Source organism: Dermochelys coriacea, chromosome 9, assembly GCF_009764565.3.
Source record: "Dermochelys coriacea isolate rDerCor1 chromosome 9, rDerCor1.pri.v4, whole genome shotgun sequence".
NCBI classification, from domain to species: Eukaryota; Metazoa; Chordata; order Testudines; family Dermochelyidae; genus Dermochelys; species Dermochelys coriacea.
Window position 1 is genome coordinate 85844368 of NC_050076.1, and position 23254 is coordinate 85867621.

Below are 23254 nucleotides of genomic sequence, written 5' to 3' on the forward strand. Positions count from 1 at the left end.
CCTGGTATGTTAGGCACATTTCCTGAGCACTATATTCTGTACAATGTTTTGTAAATATTTTGTGTTTTTAGAAAGACAGTTAAGGAATACTCTTCAGTGCAATATCCTGTTTCTAGATGCTAGAGTGGCACGTATGTAAATGTACAGAGCTAGATTCAAATCTGTATAAGGGCTTGTCTTCACTACTTGGGGTACATCGACCTAAATTACGCTACTCCAGCTACATGAATAATGTAGCTGGAGTCGATGTAGCTTAGGTCAACTTACTCTGATGTCTACACGGCACTGCATCAATGGGAGGCACTCTCCTGTCGACTTCACCTCTCAAAGAAGAGTAAGGTGAGTACTGGAGTCGACAGGCAAGGTCTTCACTAGACCCGCTAAATCGACACCCGCTGCATCAATTGCAGCAGCGTTTATCTCCCTGGTAGTGAAGATAAGCCCTAAATGTAAATGCATAGTACTATATGAATCAATGCAGAAACCATTTCTTAATTGTCTTTGTTTTTAATGGCAGGAAGGGAACGTGTATTGTGGCCTGAAGACTTGCCCTAAATTAACATGCTCTTTCCCAGTTTCTGTTCCGGAGTCCTGCTGCCCAGTTTGCAGAGGTAAAATCTGCTATGTAAGCAAAAGGATACTGTCTGCAAGCATGCCACATTCACCCATTGCAGAGGGAGTTTGGACATTAAACATTGTATTTCAGCAGATGTATCATTTTTTGTTTGGTTTTCTTAAATTGAAACAAGCAACACAGCAGAAGCAATGTTACGATAATGAGTTGAAACAAGGACGAAAAGTATTAAAATATCTGCCACCTCTCAGGTAGATGAGCTTTGAAATATGAATATGTATATATCCTGCAAGTGCCCAGACTTGCTCTTGTCATAAAAAAAAACAGATAACTCAGTTCTTAGGATACAATCAATTCCCCCAAGTAAATTAAGTGCCAATCTACATTCAGGTATCTCTGGTATTTTATTAGCAAGTCTATGTTAGATCCCAAAGCAGCCCTCACATACACACAGGGAACTTAATTCTAGAGAAGGTCAAAACCCTAAATCTGGGCCTCCAAATTTTGCAGGTGAGGCCTTCTTTATAATTATATCTTACTTATATGTTTATACTGGGGCTTCTGTGTCACCCACCACTGGAATATGGACCAGATTTTTAAAGGTACATAGCTGCCTAAAGATGCAAATAATCATTTAGTGGGATTTTCAGAAGTGCCTAGTTGCCTAAGTCCTATTGAAATCAATGGGAGTTAAGCACTTAGAAAATCCCACTAGGTGCCTATATCTAACTATCTGACCCTTAGAGCTCAGTACTGTTACTTGGAAAATTAAGGAGCATTTATATTATTTGTAGTTCATTTATGCCTACAGTTCTGGACACTGCACCAACATATGGGGAGGGACAGATACTGCCCTAAGGAGCTTACAATCTATACAGCCAAGAAGAGGGGGAGGGGAAACTGAGGTACAGATTGGTGAACACTGCAAGTCAGCCAGGGACAACTCAGGCACAGAACCCAGGTTTCCAGAGTTCCAGTCCAGTCCCCTACCCAGTAGCCCAAGCTGCTGCTTCTTATATTTTTAGCCACTAAACGCAGAAACATTTTATTAGGCACCTTGGATTTGAAGCTTTCTGCACTCAGACAGGCAAAGGTGTATGGTCTTTGTCTCATGGCAGGCGATCTAGCAAATTACCATTTAACATTCAATATGTTGAGTGTGCAATAAAATAAACATTAGCTAATCATCTGGTTCCTGGTCTCTGTTCCCTGATAGCTATTTTTAGTTGCCCAGGCTGGTAGCACATAATTTTACTTTATATGGTGACTTGGATTTGGAACTGACCCATTATAATTACAAAAATCAAACTGAGTTTCAAAGCACAAAGCATTGTGCCTTAGTTACGCGGTGCACTAAGATTACACTAGAAAAGTCAGCCACCTAAAACAGAAGAGGACTGTCACTTAAGAGAAAAAAGTGAATCAGAAGTAGGAAATTCAGGGTCAGATGTGGGAGGCATTAGGCAAGACAGGTTTTGTGGTAAAGGAGATTCAGAGCCTGCAATGGCCTTTGAAAAGACTCTCTACATTTGCACAGTGGTTTTTAAAATGCTTCATTATTTATAAAACTTTCTTGAAAATAACATTTCCTTTCTAACTAACCTTGTCCTTTTCAATTTGAAACATGCTGATTTATCCTTCCTCTGCGATTCTTATGAAGCACAAGTCTGAGCAATTCGTTTCCATAAAAGATATATGAGCACAGCCTCAGGGAGAGGGATCTGTTAGTTAATTTCTACTCCCTGTAAGGACAAAGAATATTAGTAACTTATGAACAGAACACTTAAAAGCCCCCTGCATTTTCAAATTAGTCCTTTTTGTACTGATTAGAGATGGCTCCAAGCCATAAAGTCCAGCTCCTGATTTGGGGGCACATGCTGCTACCATTGACTTCTGTGGTGCAAATTTGGGGCCAATATAAAGCTTACATTACATAACCCATATAATAAAAGACAGATCTAAACACCAAAGTTTGGGGGGTGTTCAATTCCAAATCTATCTCCATAGATTCATAGATACTAAGGTCAGAAGGGACCATTCTGATCATCTAATCCGACCTCCTGCACAGCGCAGGCCACAGAATCTCACCCACCCACTCCTATGAAAAACCTCACCCATGTCTGAGCTACTGAAGTCCTTAAATCATGGTTTAAAGACTTCAAGAAGCAGAGAAGCCTCCCTTAAGTCAACCATGCCCCATGCTACAGAGGAAGGCGAAAAACCTCCAGGGCCTCTCCAATCTGCCCTGGAGGAAAATTCCTTCCCGACCCCAAATATGGCAATCAGCTAAACCCTGAGCATATGGGCAAGATTCACCAGCCAGATACTACAGAAAATTCTTTCCTGGGTAACTCAGATCCCATCCATCTAATATCCCATCTCAGGGGATTTGGCCTATTTACCCTGAATATTTAAAGATCAATTACTTACCAAAATCCCATTATCCCATCATACCATCTCCTCCATAAACTTATCAAGTAGAATCTTAAAACCAGATAGATCTTTTGCCCCCACTGCTTCCCTTGGAAGGCTATTCCAAAACTTCACTCCTCTGATGGTTAAAACCTTCGTCTGATTTCAAGTCTAAACTTCCTGGTGGCCAGTTTATACCCATTTGTTCTTGTGTCCACATTGGTGCTGAGCTGAAATAATTCCTCTCCCTCTCCTGTATTTATCCCTCTGATATATTTATAGAGAGCAATCATATCTCCCCTCAACCTTCTTTTAGTTAGGCTAAACAGGCCAAGCTCCTTAAGTCTCCTTTCATAAGACAAGTTTTCCATTCCTCAGATAACCCTCCTGCCCCATTCCTGCAAGTCATCCTTGCATGTTTTTAAACAATTAAATATCAGTCTAAGCGTTGTTTTAGTGCCACATCCTCCCCTCAAATATAAACAGATTCCATTCCATCATTGTTCCCCCTCAGTACCAATGATCAGTGCACACTAGCTTGTAGAAGTTTACATTTCTAAAACTGTCTTTACAAAGACTTTAATGGAAGCTGAGATTTTTCGTTTACATTTCTAAATTGCCCCAGATCATGGTGTCGGGTTTTGAGGGGCCAAAGTCTTGCTCTGAAGTTCCGCTAGTTGCTTCTCAAAAGCATTTTAATTCCTCCTACATCACAGTGCACAAATGGCAAGTGCCTCAGCCAGGGGTGCCAGAACAGGGAGGGTCGGGGACCATGGCCCCATCACTTTTAAAAGTGGGAGGGCTATGCCTTCCCATTTTGACTTGCCTGAAGGGGGAGCAATGGGAGGGAAGGGGCGGAGATGAGCAAGCAGCAGGCAGGGCCTCAGGGGGCAGAGGCAGAGCAGGGGGGGTGGGGCCAAGGTTTGGGTACTGGTGCCCCCACCCCACTTCTAGGGAGTTTCCAGAGCTCCTGGCCTCAGCCAGTATCTCTGATTCCACAAACATTCTTCTCACATACAAGTCAACATTTCCTTCTAATGTTTACTTCTTTGTTATGACCATCCTAAATGATATGAATCCTATCCTGGGGAGAGGGCTACCTACCTGTACTCCTTCTCCTGGCTGTTTGTATATGTCAGTGGGTTTCAATTTCTTTTCATTTGTGGGCCTCTAAAAATCTTCAGAAGGGGTTGTGGACCCCTTTGGAAATCTTAGGCAGTCTGTGGACCCCTAGGTGTGCACAGACCACAGGTTGAAAACCACTGGTCTATGTCAACAGCAGAGCTGTACAGTTCATGATTGTTGGCTGCAGGTACAGGAATCTGCTGGCTGACATTAGAGCCAGTCCTTCTCATATAGCCAGATATATGTTACCACACCTGGCTCCCTCCTGTCTGTGTGTCCAGGGAGTAATGCATTAAAAGTGGCTGTTGCATCTATTTTTAAAATAATTGCAGTGGCAGAGTGTTGGATGTTTTTTAAAAGAACCTTATCAGTTCAGAATAATATTTGGGAAATACACTGAGTTACCAAATTTTATGAACTTGACAGTAAGCAAAAAAGGGAAAAACCCTTAAGGACAATGCAATGCAAAAATGTACTTTGTTCTTTATATGGTAAGTGTAGTTTAGTATCGACTGAGGCTAATACTTCATAGCAGACTAGGAAAATGTCACACAGATTGTAAGCTCTTTGTACTCGGGGACGGTCTTTTTGTTCCATGGTGGATTCTTTGCCCAGGATGGGAACTTCTGTGATACAAATAAATATGTTTTGTAAAAGTAATGGTGTCTTAGTACGATGTGACCTCACTACAGCTCTGCCTCAGTTTTTGGTCTCATTCAGCTGTACAGAATTCTTATAGGCATGTCTAAGGCATTGCACAATTACTCCCATAACTGATGGTTTTATCTCACATACAGGAGATGGAGAATTATCATGGGAACATTCTGATGGGGATATCTTCCGGCAACCAGCCAACAGAGAAGCTGTAAGTGTGCCCTGTGTAATGAGAAAACCCGTTTTCCTACCAAGCCAGTCACACACAAGTAAAAGGGATGATTACTCTAACTCTTCATCAGTTCTGCCTTGGCACGGAAATACCAGGCAGAAAAATTCATACTAGTGACAATACCTTTTTCCACTGAATCTTCCTCTGTTTGCCTTTAGCTCTTTGTACCCAAAGCTGTACATCAAAGCTGAAAATCTTTGATGATCTTGAAGAAATGACAGACAAAAATTCTCTTGTGATAGATTAGGGCCTGGCCGGGAGAGGGGCTCCAAACGTGGTGTCTCCCTAGACAAACTTGCATAGGATGCTCTGAAACCAATAAAGTACACTTCATGTGTCAGGTCTCATGAGCTAAAAGGTACTGCTCGGGAGCCGAGGGCACTACAGAGTGAGCAATTAGAGTTCATGCAGGCAGAATGGGCATGTCTCTTACAAAAGGATACTTTGTTTTCAGTTTCCTAGGTACCAATTTGTCATGCCTGTTCTTTCCATAATCCCTCTTTCACACTTCGCTATCCCGTCTCCTCCTCTTTCGCTATTATATCCTATTTTTCCTTCTAAAATCATTTGTGGTTCATGCACCGTTAAGATGGCAGCCCATGATCAGAAGATGTCTAACATCTCCCACAATTAATGATCGTTAGACAAAAATCCAATGTCCTTTGTTTAAAAAAAAAAAAAGCTAGCACCAGAGGAAGGGGGAATGTTGTTTATTTTCTGTGGTTCACAGTGTATTTTGTTGCTAGACAAAAATTTTATATCCATTTCTGTGGCCCCTGACTCAGCAACAGCCTGTAGAGCAGTAAGAATGTTGGAAAATTCATCATTGCTAATACCAAGTAAATACTTAGCAATATATAGGCCATATTTCAGATGCTTTAGCTGTTTAGATACTATTATATCTGGCAGTATTCAATAGTTACAACAGTAGAACAAAATGCCACATTATAAGAAGATAGACCCATTCACTGGGTGTGACTCTTCATTGCTCTGCACCTTGTTTAGTCAGGTACCTTGCACTGCTACACAGGGGTGAAAGTAACTTAAAAGGACTTCCCAGTACACCAGAGTCCTGAGCGGGGGGCGTAGCCTCCACCGGAAGAGGCGTGGCCTCAACCAGAAGAGGCGAGGCCTTTAAATCACCCCCGGAGCTCCCAGCTGCAGAGGCTCCGAGCTGCAGAGGGAGCTGGGAGCCCTAGGGTTCAGGGGCAATTTAAAGGGCCTGGGGTTCCAGCCACTGCTACCACAGTGGAGCTCTGGGCCCTTTAAATCGCTGCCTGAGCCCGGCTGCCGGAGCCCCAGGGTAGCAGCAACAGGCTCGGGCAGCACTTTAAAAGGCCCGGGGCTCCTGCCCTGGCCCTTTAAATCGCCATCTTGGGGAAGTCAGTCTGGTCCGGCACGGTGTACCGGCTCTTACCGGTACACCGGACTGGACCGGCTTATTTTCACCTCTGATGCTACAGAATGAGTGCAGATTGCTACCCAACAAGAACGGTAGCATATTGCAGCCACCTTGTAAATAACCACAGCAAGTGCAAGGCAAAGGACACTCTAGCCCTGTGTGTGCGCATCACCACTAGGACACACATGTGGTTGACCCAGGCTGTCTCTGGATCCTGTTAGAGATTTTACTTATTCTCTTGCACTTTACTGAACGAACATGTGCAGCTAAGGCCTGATCCAAAGCCAATGGAATGACCCCCACTGACTCCTGCAGACTTTGGATCAGATACTTGTGCACATCATACCTGAATAAATGGTTTGTCTGTCATGTGAACACTAATTTTCAACAGTAGTAACACACTTATTTTCCAGTTATCATGCCTGAGGGGTACGAATTCACTCCAGGGTGCTAGATCAATCTATGGTATAGCTTTATTGCCTCCAGGGTGAAGATTAACCATCAATAATTCAGTCTGGCAGTGTTGATTTTTATAACACAATTTGGAGAGAGCACCTGGCATTTTTAAGCATTTGGAGCACAAAATACATACATGCCTTGTAAGAGTACTATTTTAACAAACAATCTTCAGTCATGCCTTTGGGTATTTTTGGAAAAAATCCCCCAAAATAACCATGGTGCTTTGTTTTGAAAAACAGAGAGTCACTGCACAGGGCTATTTTCACCTTCAAATCTGTCAAGGTGATGGACATAGAGATAAATTCCAACAAGGTGCTGCTCATCCAGAGCAACAGTGGTTGCATCTGGCCTTATGAGTGTCTGTGGCTCTGGCATCTACAGTGAAATGAGAAGCAGGAGGGCAGGCAGCAACTGATCATTTTACATATTGAACTATATTTGGTCCATATTCAGGGATGCTGTAAAAAGCAGTTTGGATGCAGAAGGCTAGAACTCCTAGGGTCAAATACCTGCAGTTTAACACAGGTTAATCTCAAGCACCTGCATGAGCCTCTCTCCAGCAAGGAAGAAGCGAATCTTGAGATTTAGCACCTCACTGACATCAGTGGCAAAACTCACATTCACTGCACAGGGAGCCTTAATGCAGACAGTTTACACACAAAGTTCAGCTCTCTAATTGCTTTACTTGAATGAAACATTTACATTCCTGTTCCTTCTGTCTCCACACAGAGGCATTCATACCATCGCTCCCATTACGACCTGTCACCCAGCTCCACCAGACAGGTGGTCAACATTCCACGATTTTCCAGTGGCAGGAGTAACCGTGGAGTCCTACCTGACCCCCAGCAAGCCTCAGGAACTATAGTACAGATCGTCATCAACAACAAGCATAAGCATGGACGAGGTAAAGAGAAGTCTTTTAGCAATACCACTCTGAGTTGGGTCTCAGCCATTTATAGCTCTCAAAGAATCTTTAGTATATAAAGGGGAGACCCTTTGCAAATGACAACCTTGCAAGTCAGAAAGTAAAAGTACAGTAAGACAGCAAAGATATAACATTAGGAGAGTTATCTTGGCTGGGGGCAATTGTGTGTGAGCCTATAGTGGCTGCTGCATTTTCCCAAGGCAACACATAGGCACTACCATATTGCTTTCTAAAGAACGTCGAGAATCTACATTACGTGAAACTATTGTGGCAAATTGCCAGTATGATTATGATGGGTCCCACATTTCCTCTTCTTGGGGAGGGGTTCAGGGTACAGTTTCCTGCCCCTGAACTAGTGTATTTACTGTCCCACTAGTAACCCAGAGAAGGATAGTGGAGAGGGAGGGACCCAGGCCTGCCCTCTACTCTGGGTCCCAGCCCAGGGGCCCTAGGACTAGCAGTAAACCACTTGAACTAGTGCTTCCTTCCCCTGGGCTACTTCCCTCTCCTGCTCTTCAGCTTGTGGGGCTTCCTGCCCTCTCTCTCTGCACAAGCCAGGTGTCCCTTTACCTAGGGTCTTGGTCTGCTAGCTAGCCACAGCACTTCTCCAAACTCTCCTCTACTTCAACGCCTCCAAACTGCTCTCTGCTCCAACTCCTTCCCCTGGCTGATTGAAGCAGGGGTTTTTTATCTGGTGACTAACTTCAGGTGCTCTAATTGGCTTCAGGTGTTTTTAATTAATCTATAGAAACCTTTCTGCCCTCTACAGGGAATAAGGCTTCTCCTTATCCTGGGACTTACATATCTCTCCTATATCACTCTCCTGCTGCCTTCTGGCCATGCTGGATCACACTATATAAAGACCACATTATCCTGTTGGGACTAGGAAGGTGAGCAGCTGACACCACTGTCAAAGTCTTTAGATCTGCTGTTAAATTCACACACTGATTGGTCTAGCATCCAGAGAATGGAAAAGTCTACTTTTGGTTATTTTCTTCATGCTTTCTCCTATTTGGTAACCTGTGTGAATGCAAGTGGCATGTATTTAAGCTATCTCAGAAATCTCAGGCGACAAAACCCTACTACGTTACCAGTAGACTCACTACTGCCAAGACTTACCGAGCCATCTCCTTGGCAGAAAGTATCCCACCTATAAGTGATGAGGAGCTTCCCCCTTTACATCTGTGTTGAACAAAGCTGTTACCTAGTGTTCAGGCCAGCAGTTCCACACCCCTCCAACCTCCCCATTTAACTTGTATTCTGTTTTTCAGAGATCAATACAATACTTCATATCAAAGATGTATGTAAAACAAAGCACTGAGAGCTAGAGGCATTCCAGTAACATAACATAATATCTCTTTAAGCCTCTGAGAGACTTATTACATTATGGGAACATTAGGACCTCAAGTTAATATGGAAAACCTTTATAGAAGCATGACTAAGCCATGTTACTCAAGGATTATACTAAGAAAAAAGGGTTGGAATCACCAAATCCCCAATTTAAAAGGGGCAGCAGATTTTATGTCCTGGCAAAAGGGCATGATGCTCCAAGGTGCTGAGTACACTCAATTTCTATACATTTCAATGGACCTACTTATGTAGCTGGTAGAGTATGCTTTAAGTGAATAAGGGTCTGCAGGATCAGACCCAAATAGTAATAAAAGAATTCACTATAGAAGAGCAACTATACACAAAACCCAGAGTAGCGTACACTCAGGAATGTCCCACCAAGAGTTAAAAGCCTTTGTGTTATAGCCAACTAATCTTTTAAGGTATTAACTAACAGAAGGAATGTTGGCCATAGGATCTTTATTATCCACCTGAACAACCATGAAAACAGATTCAGATCATGCCAGTGTTTTATGCTGAAACTAGGAGCAGGAATCTCCACTCAGTGCAATATCTCTGACATCCAGTTCACACATGAAGACATCATCAAAGCAATTTCTAACTGATTTGTTTCAGCAAATAAAAAGTAGACAAATAAACAGCACATTTCTCTGCACAGTTTAGTGTCAGTGATAGCTTTAGGAGCTTGTGGCCCAGAGAGAGTCTAAGAGGTCTCTGGAATGGAAATTAGAATGGTGACCATGTCCTTTTTTTTTGTTCTCTGCAATTAGAGTGTGTTATTAATTAATGCACATGCTTCCTGAGATACATTTTATAAAGCTAAAAATAAACAAAATAGTTATACTGACCTGCAGATTTGATGCCATTACATGGATACAGAATTACATTTCTATGCAGACAGTGGTTAAAGCAGGCCATTTGGAAGCTAGGGTTCTATTTTCATGGTGACTACAGACTTCTTCTGTCACTTTGGACTAATTATTTAACCTTTCTGTGCCTCAATTTATCCATCTGCAAAATTGGGATAATATGTCTATAGTCAACTTATCCCTGACTACAGTACAGAGAAGTTGTGAGGTTTAATTTATGTTTGTAAAGCATTTGGAGCTCTCTGGCAGGAAAAAAATGATACAAACGTAAGTATAAATATACTACTAAAGCATGTAAGAAGGTTAATTATAACAATAGAGTAATTAATCCCATTTTATGTAAATTTTCCCTTTTCTTTCTCATCTTTATGTTTTGTATACAGAGAACACTTCATTTGCTTTTATGAGAAAAAAACTGTTTCCCCTTCTAAAATGAAAACAGCTCTTAAGAAAGAGTTTAAAAAGTAATAAATTATTAAACCAAATGATGGTATAACACCCATGAAAGACAATACATTATGAAGAACACCCACCATAAATCTTGGTAACTTAGTAACACATAAGCGAGTTGCTTACATCTGTTACCAGTTAGATGTAAATTTAAGATTACAGATAAAAATTAAATTGCTTTTGAAAGTTACAGGCAAAAGAGGAACATATTTTACAAATAAAAGCATTAATACAAAATGATGGCATATTAGAAGAATTGGAAATATTTACAGCAAATCCAAACTTGATTTTTACTGCCTTTTGAAATCAAACAGTGCCCTTTCTTTCACCTTTTTCGGTTAGTCTGCATTTTTCAGTATGTTTATGAAATGTTTAAAGAAGCAAGGTTCACAGGGCACTAGAATATTGTTCTGGTTGCAGGCTGAAATTCTGAGGCAGGAGCCAGTTCAGAGGAGTGGGGTGTGCATGAGGAGCTAAGATCATAAAAGCCAATTGGTGGAAGTAAACGGTCCCCAATAAAAACGGACACACACTGGAGGAGAGTGGTCAAATTCTGCATTCTATCTCGCTCACTGAAATACCAGGGTACCCTCACAGATAAGTGAGGCCAGAATTTAGACCAAATTGCACAGAAAAAGATGATCAAAGGTTCAATCCTGTTCCCTTTGAAGTAAATGACAAAACTTAACATCAGTGGGAGAAGGGCTGGGCCAGAAATCACTTGTGAAAAATATACTTCCAAGCAGAGGTGTATCCTTTAGCCATGTCATGAATGCAACATTGCCTCAAACCAGTGTGTATTCACTAAGGCAGAGGTTGTAGTTCAACTATGGACCTGCTGGGGCCCTACCATACAATGAATATTCATTTTCTTCCTCTCTCCTGTTTTAGTCTGTGTTTCAAATGGAAAAACATATTCACATGGTGAATCGTGGCATCCTAATCTCCGGGCCTTTGGAATCGTAGAGTGTGTGTTGTGTACCTGCAACATCACCAAACAAGAATGTAAGAAAATTCATTGTCCGGATCAATATCCCTGCAAATACCCTCAGAAAATAGAAGGAAAATGCTGTAAAGTCTGTCCAGGTAAAACACAGAATAGATCACAGACTGCCTTTTTGCTTTGGATTTTAAGTGGTCTTTTGATCATAGTGACACCTGATGAAATGAGCAACTTTATCTGTTGCCATATTTTGGCTAGAGGGAAATCTGGGCACGATAATAGATCTAGCACCAATCTTGCAAGCCATCTCATTCATTTCATTTCCATAGGTAGAGGGCACCGAGGATTGGGCCCACCTTCTGGTCTCTTTTTCTTCTTTCTAGCATTAGTGTGACTTTTGGACATTTATTTCAGAAGAGAGTATATCCCCCCTTCCTCCCCCAGCACCACCAACTAGAGATGCATTATCTCCCAGACAATAATTCAAGGAGCTTCTCTCATTCTCCCATCCCTTCCCATTTACAATCCTCACAGAGCTTTCCATTTGTTTTCTAGCTTGGGACATTTACACTACTGTACTAAATAAAGCTTTTGTTTTGCAAAACATAGCAGTAGATTTAAACGCTTTGGTCATAATGTTATTTGTGCCAATAATGGAACTGGATCCTTAGAATAAGCACTAATACTATGACAGCTTATCATAGCATTGTGGGAAAATCTAATCACTTGATTAGCTTGTTGTAGGATATTAGTAAAATGTGTAAAGAAAAGCAAACAAACTACTTAGAAATTTGCTAACCTCGCTTATGACGTTTGCCAGGTGCCTAACCCCCATCTGTACCTTTAAAATTTTCCCACAACACATTTAACCCCTTTTTGTGTTTAGTTCTGTGATGCACTGGCAGAAATGCTCTGAGAAAATGAGTGTCAGAGCCACATGCATAAGTCACTCACAAAGCACCTGCTAGCAATGCTAATTAGAAGGGAACCTGGTTCAGTGCACTAGGAGACAGGAGAGCTAAGTTCAAGTCCCAGCTGTGTCCCTGACTCGTGATGGAAGGAGACTCATTTAACTGCCCTGTGTCTCAATCATCTTATGTGTAAAAAGGGGATGATACTTTACATCACAGGAGGGTTGTGAGGCTTAATTCAGTTAATAACTAAAGTTGTGAGAGCCTGACATGTAGACATGCTGAGCATCCACAACTCCTCTTGAAGTCAATGGAAGATGAGAGCACTCAGAATAATCTGGCTAAGAAGCTGGGATGCAAGTGCTATAGAAGAAAATCATTTGTTATCTAGATTTCAGATCAGTCTCCAGAAGTTCACCCACAGCTATCAAAAAAGCAGGACCTTTTCTTGAAGTCTGACTTGTGTGTGATAAGATAAAACATACTAAATAAAAAATCCAAATTGTTTTATTGTTACCAGGTCTGAGCATTAAAAAGGGAGAGCAAAACAGAATTTCACTAAGTAGTCTGGACTCAGCTTGAAAGACCACTTCAGAGGAACTCTCTACAATTAAGCTAAACTTGTTGGACAGCATGAATCTAGTAAGTTCCAAGGAACATTATTAAAGCTGTGTCATGTTTTGCTTACAGAAGAGATGCCAAGTCAGAGCTTTGACAGCAAAGATTACTTTTGTGGTGAAGAGATGCTTCCCGTCTATGAATCTGTTTTCATGGAGGAAGGAGAAACCATTAGAAAAATTGCAATGGAAACAGAAAAGCCACCTCAAATAGAAATACATGTTTGGACAATTCGGAAAGGTAAGTAGATCAAGTTCTCTCTTAAAATAGTGCTTTTTTTCTTTTTATAACCTCAGGAAAGATTTATAAATTCTTGCCACTCAGGACTTTATAGCTGTTCCAATTCTTTATATTGGGGCATTTGGCAGTTCCCTGGTAACAGAGATAGAACTCCAGTCCGCCTACTACAAAAGTACAAATTGCTACTGCTTGTGCCAAACTCCCTTGTTGTTAGCAGTATGGTATGTATCATATTCACTTGAGCAGTTCTGATTTTGGCCAATAGAGGGCAGTAGCACACACTAGCCAGTTCAATGCCACCATCCTATGGGGGGGCAGGAGGGAGACCATAGTGCATCATGGGAGATGTAGGCCAACCAGTGAGCCTGGCTTATTGCGGGGAACAGGAGCACACAGCTCCCAGATTAATTACAACTCCCATGAGGCACCATAGCCATAGGTGCTGGAGCTGGAGGTGCTGGGGGTGCTACTGCACCCCCTGGCTTGAAGTGGTCTCCATTATATACAGGGTTTACAGTTTGGTTCAATGGCTCTCAGCAGCCCCACAATACAATTTGTTCCAGCATCCCTGACCATAGCAGTGCTGCAGAATCAAAATTCTTCAGGTTTTGGCCAAAACATTTTAGATTTTGATTTTTCACAGAAAACTCATTTTTTGTGGAAGGGAAAAGAATCTATGTTATGACCAGCTATAGTCTTAACCCTGAGCACAGACTTCCAACCCTTTCAGGCCAGTCCCTTCAATTGTCCAAACTCCTGAATATCTGAAGGGTTTAGATGTTCCTACCCTTTCAGATGATCAGTGTTGTATGTGCTGCAAATGAATAAAGCCTGAGCTTTTACTTTAGCTAATTGACTGGTCTCCTTGGTTTTACAGATCTAGAAGCTAGATCTCAAACAAATGCCAAACTTCCCTACAGTTCATGGACTCTACATTGAATCTGAACTTGTGTAATATTGCTATGTACTATAAGAGTACGTGTTTCACAATGTATCCTAAAAAGTGTATTTATCTTTGAGGAGGCTGCATTTCAAAGTGAGCAAAGTGATTCCTTACTGAAAGAAAAAACCCTTAAGAAATCTTCGGGAAGAGTGGAGCTACAAAATGTATATTATTTCAGTTTAATTAAAAATACAAGTGGGGACCCAAAAAGGGAAATACCAAAAGTGTGGGTGTAAACAGATCCGTTATTCAGTATATAAAGAGAGGCAATGTTACTTTTCTCTTCATCTCCTACAACCAACTCTTTCCCTTAAGAATTATGTTGGCTATCTTCTCAAAGGCCCTTTACATGAAGGCATTTACTAAGTAATGACATTGTGTCTCAGAATGCCTTAGTCCACATGCTAAATGTTAAAGTAGCTTTACTTTCACTTGTTTGTAGTCTCTCTTTAGCTGGGAATGTTGTCACACAGTCAGAGCAAGCAAATAGGCACACACACGAGTCAACGTGCCTGGGTTCTAGTCCTGACTCAGCCACTGACTCACACAGTGTGACCTCCAGCAAATCATTCAATCTTTTTGTACTTTACTTTAACAGATCTATAAAATTAGGATATAGATTTACTTAGTTCACTGGGGCATTGTTAGGCTTGTTTACAGATTGCTTTGAGACCATCAGCATCAACTTAGTAGTTTTAGTCTCTACTTTTTTTTTAAAAGACACTTCATAAGTTGAGATCATATTAAAGGGCAAACTACACTTAAAGTTACACAGATCATGATCGATGAACAGCCCTCTGAAGGGCTGGTGGTTAATACAGGGTCCTACTGACCTATGATCCCAGTAAGACACAAACCCTTCTGGTGGTTTGGCAGGAGCATTTTCTGCTGTCTGCCTGCAGTTAGGTAAAAGACAATGTCCGATGTCAGCATGCCAAACTGCTTTTCTCCAAGGCACTGGGATTTTGGCCTCTGCTCTGGTTCTCTTTCATTCATGCCAGGGAGGGCTGAAGCTATATGGGTAAAGGAGGAACTAACTCTCAGATCTCGGTGATACTCTCCACCATAAAACCACAAAAGAAAAATATCGATGGAGCACATGGAATCGGTTAAAACATTATTGGTAAAGACGATTTCATAATGTGGCTCAACGTGCAAGTAATTCTACAAACAATCACAACAACACAACAGGCTCAGAGCAGGGAAATTTGTTCCAACTACATGTTCTTACTGCTTTGCTACAGGGATTCTACATCACTTCCACACTGAGAAGATATCCAAAAGCGAATTTGAAGAACTTCCCTACTTCAGGCAGATAACAAGGACAACACTGAGTAAGTAAAAGTCTTGTCTTCTTAGGCTCCATTTTTCTATATAACCTCAGCCTGAAACATGCCCTGCATTACTCTTCCAGTTGAAATAAATCTGCTACTTTCCCACCAACATCTGCAATCAATAGTTTATGAGTATCAAATAAAATAATCAGAATACAACATATGATTAGAGGGTTACTTTCACGTAAATCATATTTAAAAGATGCCTTTCTGAAGTCCCTAGTAACACCTTGGATTATTAAAAACTGACTGTTTTAAAAAACCCAAATTCATTTTTCACCACTATGCAATTTATATTTTGTATTTCACCCAGCTTGGGCTACAGAACTTGGCCTCCCAATTTCATTTGTTTATGGTCAGTTTTATTCTCCAGTTCTTCTGCACTAGCAAGTTGCTGTTATGTTAGACTTCCACTATGGCAAGGCAACAGCAGCTGTTGAAAGAATTACTCTTAGGAGTATGCCGCAATTACAAGCCAGGGCCTTCCCAGCTACAAACTAAAGCTTCCCCTCCCTGCCTCCCACCTTCCCCAATCAGAATCTGGCCCTTCATGTTCTTTTGCATGCAATGTATTAAGTGATTGAGATATTTTCAAACCTTCCAAAGGAAAATATTTTAATTCTCCCTATCAACAATTTGAATGTGTTTGTCTGGCTAGTGCTTGTAAGGGAATCTGAAGCTCCCTGCATTCTGTCTAAGTCAGTGTCTCTCTGCTTTGTATTTTTGTTTTCAGGCCAGTGGAAAATATTTAGCGAGGGAGAAGTTCAGATCAGCCAAATGTGCGAAAGCAGAGTGTGCAGGACTGAGCTGGAGGATCTGGTAAAGGTTTTGTACCTTGGAAAGCCTGAAAAGGGTCACTGTTAAGGGAGACAGCACGGGAGGGAGAAAACTTGGATCTGCAGCTGGACTGCAGGCTTTATTTTGCTTAAGTCAACAGTTGCCCTAAAATCCAAAACTATAATGCAGTAATTATTCACATCATGCACAGCAAACTTGCTGCTTTATGTGTAGTGGTCTGTGTCAACTATTTAAATATCTCCTCAAAAAGACTAGGAGGCTCTGTATTAGTGGGGGGAAGGGAGAGGGAGACTGTAGTTGCTTGTAAAGTTGCAAAGTTAAAAAAGAAAACAGATTTTTTTTTAAACTTGGCAAGTTATTCAAACTAATGAAATGAAGGACACCTAATAACTGTGCAGGAGCTATGGAGAGCATTATTTCCTGTGCTGAGTTTATACCACTTCTGGTGTTGAAATGACTCATGTTTTTCTGGGGGGGCGGGGAATACAAGTGATACAGTACTTGTGTTTGAGCCATAATATCCAGATTTAAATGAAAACTCCCAACCAGCCTATTGCTTTTGGGACAATGTCTTGCAGTTGAACAAACTCTGAGTACATAAACAAACCAGAAGGTGTTAGTGGGAATTACTGCATTTATGTAGCAATTTGAGAAAACGTTCAACTTTTAAGTGGTTTCCATTATCCACTTCTCTACATGAAATATGAAACGTCAGCTCCCTCATGCCGCCCCACTACTGCATTCTCATGGGCCCTGTTAACACATAGCCTCGGTCAATAAACTCCCTTTACAAAGTAACATAGCAGGAGAATGCAAAGTACTTGAATCATTTATGAAAATTCCTATAGGGTTAAACCCACAGTGATTAATAACTCATTAAATGTCTTGTGATATCACTTAATTTATTAATGGTAATTGTCGCAATAAGAGTGTTCTGCGTGGTTCTAATTGGTGGCCTCTCAAGTCCCAGCAAACTAATAAGCATAACTTCAAGGACAACTCTCTCCAATGGCAAACTAATGAGCACTTATATAAAGCCACTAAGTTAGTGCAGCACCAGCAAGACCATTATCTTCATGCAAAAAGAAATTTAAGGCACTCAGTTTGATTTCAGAGTAGCAGCCGTGTTAGTCTGTATTCGCAAAAAGAAAAGGAGTACTTGTGGCACCTTAGAGACTAACAAATTTATTAGAGCATAAGCTTTCGTGAGCTACAGCTCACTTCATCGGATGCATTTGGTGGAACTCCTCTGTTTTTTCCACCAAATGCATCCGATGAAGTGAGCTGTAGCTCACGAAAGCTTATGCTCTAATAAATTTGTTAGTCTCTAAGGTGCCACAAGTACTCCTTTTCAGTTTGATTTGCAGTTCACAGGTGAATGTTAGTGTCTGTCCAGCGTCTGCCTTCAGAAAAGAGTTCTGTTCTGGTATACAAGGTCATTACTTTGAAAACATGGCTTTCTCTGAGGAAATCCTGCCACATGGACATCACCTTAGATTCACTCCTGAGGCGCAAGTGACAGTGGCTGCTTTCCCTCCATTTTCTGTTCCAGAAGCATATGGGAACATTTCCTATTATGCTTGAACAGCAATGAAGTTCTAAAGAAGTTGCCTCAGGCCAGGCACTTGGTCCTCAAAGGGAGTGAAATAAATGGGTGTGGCCAGAATTCAGAGGCCCCCATGGGACTTTGCAAAACTTGTGCTCTCTGCTCTGCACTGCATTTCCAGTGGTGGCACTCTAGGTCTTCATCTGGGGTACGTTCATCTTAACAAAGAGATTAAGGGGTATGGATGTTCAGTACTTAATACCAGTGGCTCAACTCAGGCTCCAGCAGAAGAAATATTAAACCTTTTAGTAGGGCCTTATTCACAGTAGTGATCTCTTTGCACCTCTCCCTGATAGCAGCTGTGGTTGTAAGAGGCAACCCCCTTTTACTGCTTCTTCAGTGGCGCAGGATCCATCCGTGCCAGGATTTCTTGCAATAGCCAGCAGGAGTATATGGAAAGGGTCGTTGACTAAGAGCAAGGAGAGAATGAGAGGGGACAGATGGGAATGTGATAGGAAGGAAAAGGGAGACTAAGTGAGGATATAAGGATGAAAAGAAAATCCAGGATTTCCTACACAGAAATTCTTCATGGTCCTGCCTGCAAAGAGCAAGCTATCCTCCATGCCAGGATAGAGAACAGATTATTTTTTAGTGCACTTCCTTCTCTGCCAGTGCCCAAAGTGGCCTAAAACGCATAACAGGATAGTGTGCCAGAAATGAGCTTCTTCAGCAGCCAGTTTGATTGGTAAGAACAAAATAATTCTTGTGATGTCAGTAAAATCATTTAGAAACCAGACAAGGCACCTGACAGTCCTTGCATGGTCCTATAAAGGATCCTAGGGCAGTTCTCATAAGAGAGAAAGTTAACTCCACGTTCCAGGCCAAATTCGGTAATGAGACTTCGCCTCTCTAAATTCTCTTTTGTGTTTAAAATGGGTGTCGTGTTCACCTGCTGTCCAAAATTGTGGTATAGCGCCTGTACACTGTTAAACAGCTGTATGTTCCACATCAGAAGTGGGTGCCTCACAGTGTAGTTGTGGGAGCAGCAGTTTGTAACACACTTTGGGATTCTTTGGATTGGAAGGCACTGCAGAAATGTAATTTTTTTATTATAAGTCCACTAATAGTACATGTATTAACATGAACATACCTCTGATGAAGACATAGTGGAAGGCATTCTGAGGTGTTACAGTATTCTGGTAGGCAGACAAACACCTGGCTATGTTTGGCTCACCTCTTGGTACAGTATGTTTGTAGCAGTAGTTGATTGAACAAAGATTATGTGGAAAGTGTACAGTGTTTGTATTTTTTTTTTTGGAAGACAAACAGTCTTGTGTTTGTGACAGAACAAGTGGGGTTCAAATTGTGTATTTATTTGTATAATAAACTTTTATGAAAACAAAACAATATAAGCACCATTTAGTAAATGAAGTTCCGCAGTCTCTGGTCACTTAAGACAATAAAATACACGATATCATGTTTTTTCACTGTCTTCACAGGACATATGCCTGATGTGGTACTTATTTATGTACTTGCTCTATCACTTTGACCTGGTTTTATAAAGTAATAAACTCTGCAGTTGTTCAAAACAAGAAGTTCTCTCAATGATGTGATATGTGAATTAAAGAAATAAATGTTAGACCTATTTGCAATTCTGCTGCTATTATACCTTTAAACCAAATCAGGAGGCTTGGACAACAGAGTAACCCTGTTCTGCAAGCCTAGCTCATGGGAGTGTGTCTTCAGCCGCATGAGCTGTGAGTACACTTTGCCAATGAAAGTAAGCAAAGTTCTGATTCAAAAACTGTCAACGGCAAGATATGAATCAGGGCCTAAAGCCCTGCCTTATTTTATTCATTTAGCCCATAATCATATACTTCAGTGTAAGCATGTGCTTACTTAAACCCCTTGAATTTGATGGGACTTAAGCATGTGCTTAAGCCAGTAGTGGGCAACCTGTGGCCCACACATAGCCTGTCAGGGTAATCCACTGGCGGGCCACGAGACAGTTTGTTTACATTGACTGTCTGGAGGCACGGTCGCCCGCAGCTCCCAGCTCAGGACACCATTTAGCCCTAGTTTGCCAGCACTGGTAGAACGTTGCCATCCTTTTAATTCTTAAGGGGCCAGTCCCACTCTCATTTAAGTCAATAGAAAACCTGTTTCAAGGGGAGCAGAATCAAGCCTAAAAACAGTGAGATCCTGATTTTCAAGGAAGCTGAGCATCCACAGTTCACATCAACTTTCTTTGGAGTCCTGATCTGACACACAGCTCTGGAATCTCTTTTTTTCAAATGCAAAATGCTTCAACAGAAGCCTCACTACAGTATAAGTGATCACTTATGAGCTACTGTCCCATCTAACTAAATCCATTTGTGAGAGTAAAAGAAGAGATTTAAGAGCCACTACTGACTGCATAGGTTTCCTCACTATGTATAGCTGGTATATATTTATATATATCATAGAACTGGACAACAGAGTAACCCTGTTCTGCAACCCTAGCTCATGGGAGTCAAGAAGTCTATATATCAAGAAGTCTTCTCGTCCAGTCCCCTGCATTCATAGCAGGATTAAGTATTACTAGACCATCCCTGGCAGATGTTTATCATTGGTAATTTTAAGAGCAGGTAAGATAGAGACTCCACAACCTCCATAGGCAATTACAGTGCTTACCTACCCTGACAGCTAAGTTTTTCTTAATGTCCAACCTAAACCTCCCTTGCTGCAATTTAAACCCATTGCTTCTTGTCCTGTCCTCAGAGGTTAAGAACAATTTTTCCTCCCTCCTTCTTGTAAATACCTTTTATGTACTTGAAAACTATTATCATGTCCCCCCTCAGTCTTCTCCTCTCCAGACTGAAAAAAAATTTTTTTTCAATCTTTCCTCATAAATTATGTTTCCTAGACCTTTAATTATTTTTGTCGTTCTTGTCTGGACATTCTCCAATTTGTCCACATCTTTCTGAAATGTGGTGCCCAGAACTGGACACAATATTCCAGTCGAGGCCTAATCAGCACAGAATAGAATGCAAGAGGTAATTCTTGTGTCATGCTTATACCACTCCTGCCAATACATCCCAGAACGATGTTCGCTTTTTTTTTGCAACAGCATTACACTGTTGACTCATAGTTAGTTTGTGATCCACTATGACCCCCAGCTCCCTTTCCGCAGTACTCCTTCCTAGGCAGTCATTTCCCATTTTGTATGTGTGCAATTGAGTGTTCCTTCCCAAGTGTAGTACTTTGCATTTGTCCTTATTGAATTTCATCCTATTCACTTCAGACCATTTCTCCAATTTATTCAGATCCTTTTGAATTTTAATCCTATCCTCCAAAGGACTTGCAGTCCCTCCCAGCTTGGTATGATCTGCAAACTTTATAAGTGTATTCTCTATACCATTATCTAAATCATTGATGAACATATTGAACAGAACTGAACCCAGGACAATCCCTGCAGGATCCCACTAGATATGCCTTTTCAGCTTGACTGAACCACTGATAACTACTCTCTGGGAATAGTTTTCCAACCAGTTATTCACCCACCTTATAGTAGCTCCATCTAGGTTGTATTTCCCTAGTTTGTTTATGAGAAGGTCATGTGAGACAGTATAAAAAGCCTTACTAAAGTCAAGAGATATCACATCTACCGCTTCCCCCATGTTACCAGTCAAAGAAAGCTATTAGGTTGGTTTGACAATTGTTCTAGACAAATCCATGCTGACTGTTACTTATCACCTTATTATCTTCTAGGTTTTTGGAAATTGATTGCTTAATTATTTGCCCCCCATCTTTCCATGTGCTGAAATTAATCTGACTGGTCTATAATTCTACAGGTTGTCCTTATTCTCCTTTTTATAGATGGGCATTACATTTGCCCTTTTCCAGTCCTCTGGAATCTATCCCATCTTTGACAACTTTTCAAAGATAATTGCTAATGGCTCAGATATCTCCTCAGTCAGCTCCTTGAGTATTCTAGGATGTATTTAATCCCTGGTAACTTGAAGACATCTAACTTGTCTAAGTAATTTTTAACTTGTTCTTTCTCTATTTTAGCCTCTAATCCTACTTCATTTTAACTGGTGTTCACTATGTTAGATGTCCAATTGCTAATAAACGTTTTGGTGAAAAAACAAACAAAATAAGTCACTCAGCACTTCTGCCATTTCCACATTTTCTGTTATATGTCTGTGTGAATTACCCTAATAACTGATGATGGGTGCTATTATACTGTGGCTAATCTCTCTCTTCTCCTGATGTTATACTGGTACACACAGATTTTGCCAGGCATGTAAAAACCATTCAAATTAAGTCTATTAAAGTTTAGATTCTCCCAATTAAAACTGAAGTTCAACTCATTACTCTGGAAAGAATGGGGTTAATATGATTTTACACACATGTGATTGCATTTTCACATTATGCTGCTTCATCTCCCTAAGCCCTTTGCTGGAGCCTTTAAATTGTATTGAAGCACAGAAGATGGGGGTGGGGCAGGGAAACTATCGGGCCAGTTTGCTTCTACTAAAGTGAGTTTAAGGACGGGGGGGGGGAGGGGAGTGAGAGGGTACATGGCAGAAGGCATTTGATTTAACTTTATGTTTTCAGGGATTCAGTAGCAGAAATTATCCAGAAAAATATAATATATACATTATAGTAATAACTCAACAATGGTATAGTGCTTTCTATACCTACATTTCCAAAAGCTTTACAGAGATTAGTCTTATCTTGATTTTTACAGATGAGGGAATTGAAGCACGGGGAGTTTTAATGACACAGTGAGTAAGAGCTGGTAAGAGAAACCCAGTTCCCATCCTAGAGCCCTGTCACTGGACCACATTGCTTAAATGGTGGTGGTTCCTAACCGAGTACAGGAGGCAGTCTCCTGGGCTATGAGCTTGTTAGTCAGGTTGTCATTACTTAGATTTCCCCTTGGCTAAAGCTGATCACATTACAGCTAGAATTTTGAAGACAAAATGATATTAACTCCACCCAGATAAGCTGGAGATAGTAGCAAGCAGGATAACACAAATGGATAAACTAAGCAGTGGTTAGAAGTGGTGAAACAAACAGGTGGCCCATTGAAGTTGCATAATCTCAAGAGCCATAGTTCTGTTTCTATCATGACTTGTTGGTAGAGGAACAGCTATCACAATTGGCTGCAGTGTTTCTGGGCTTGATCTGACACATGAACAGGTATGTTTTAGGAGGCTATCCTATGGGGAGGACATGCTCCTGTGTAGAGTTGTATTTGAAGAGAAAAATCAAAGTCTGCTAATCGAGGGAGCAAATTCTACAGTATTCTCTCAAACAAAACTTCCTTTGACCTCTATGAGAGCTCTGCTAGCTAGGGACTGAGAAATGCCCTGTGTGCATTATTTGCTAGTCTAGTAGGAGCAGGTTTTCATCTGCCTAAAGCTGCAAATCACCTAATGTGATTCTAAAAATTCTTCTAGGCACTCACCTCCATCTTCA

The 23254-nt window shown here is 41.1% G+C and overlaps 1 protein-coding gene across 4 annotated transcripts in view; it reads left to right on the forward strand.

Moving 5' to 3' along the window:
• The window catches only part of CHRDL1 (chordin like 1), a 59475-nt gene extending 42933 nt beyond the window's left edge, over nucleotides 1-16542 (forward strand). For all 4 annotated transcript variants that reach the window (XM_043492465.1, XM_038416712.2, XM_038416713.2 and 1 more), the window contains exons 6-12: nucleotides 518-611; nucleotides 4909-4976; nucleotides 7588-7762; nucleotides 11344-11538; nucleotides 12997-13164; nucleotides 15352-15441; nucleotides 16175-16542. In XM_043492465.1, coding sequence (XP_043348400.1) covers nucleotides 518-611; nucleotides 4909-4976; nucleotides 7588-7762; nucleotides 11344-11538; nucleotides 12997-13164; nucleotides 15352-15441; nucleotides 16175-16305 — 921 coding nt within the window. In that variant the 3' untranslated portion in view covers nucleotides 16306-16542. The remainder of the gene's footprint in view (nucleotides 1-517; nucleotides 612-4908; nucleotides 4977-7587; nucleotides 7763-11343; nucleotides 11539-12996; nucleotides 13165-15351; nucleotides 15442-16174) is intronic.
• The last annotated feature ends 6712 nt before the right edge of the window (nucleotides 16543-23254 follow it).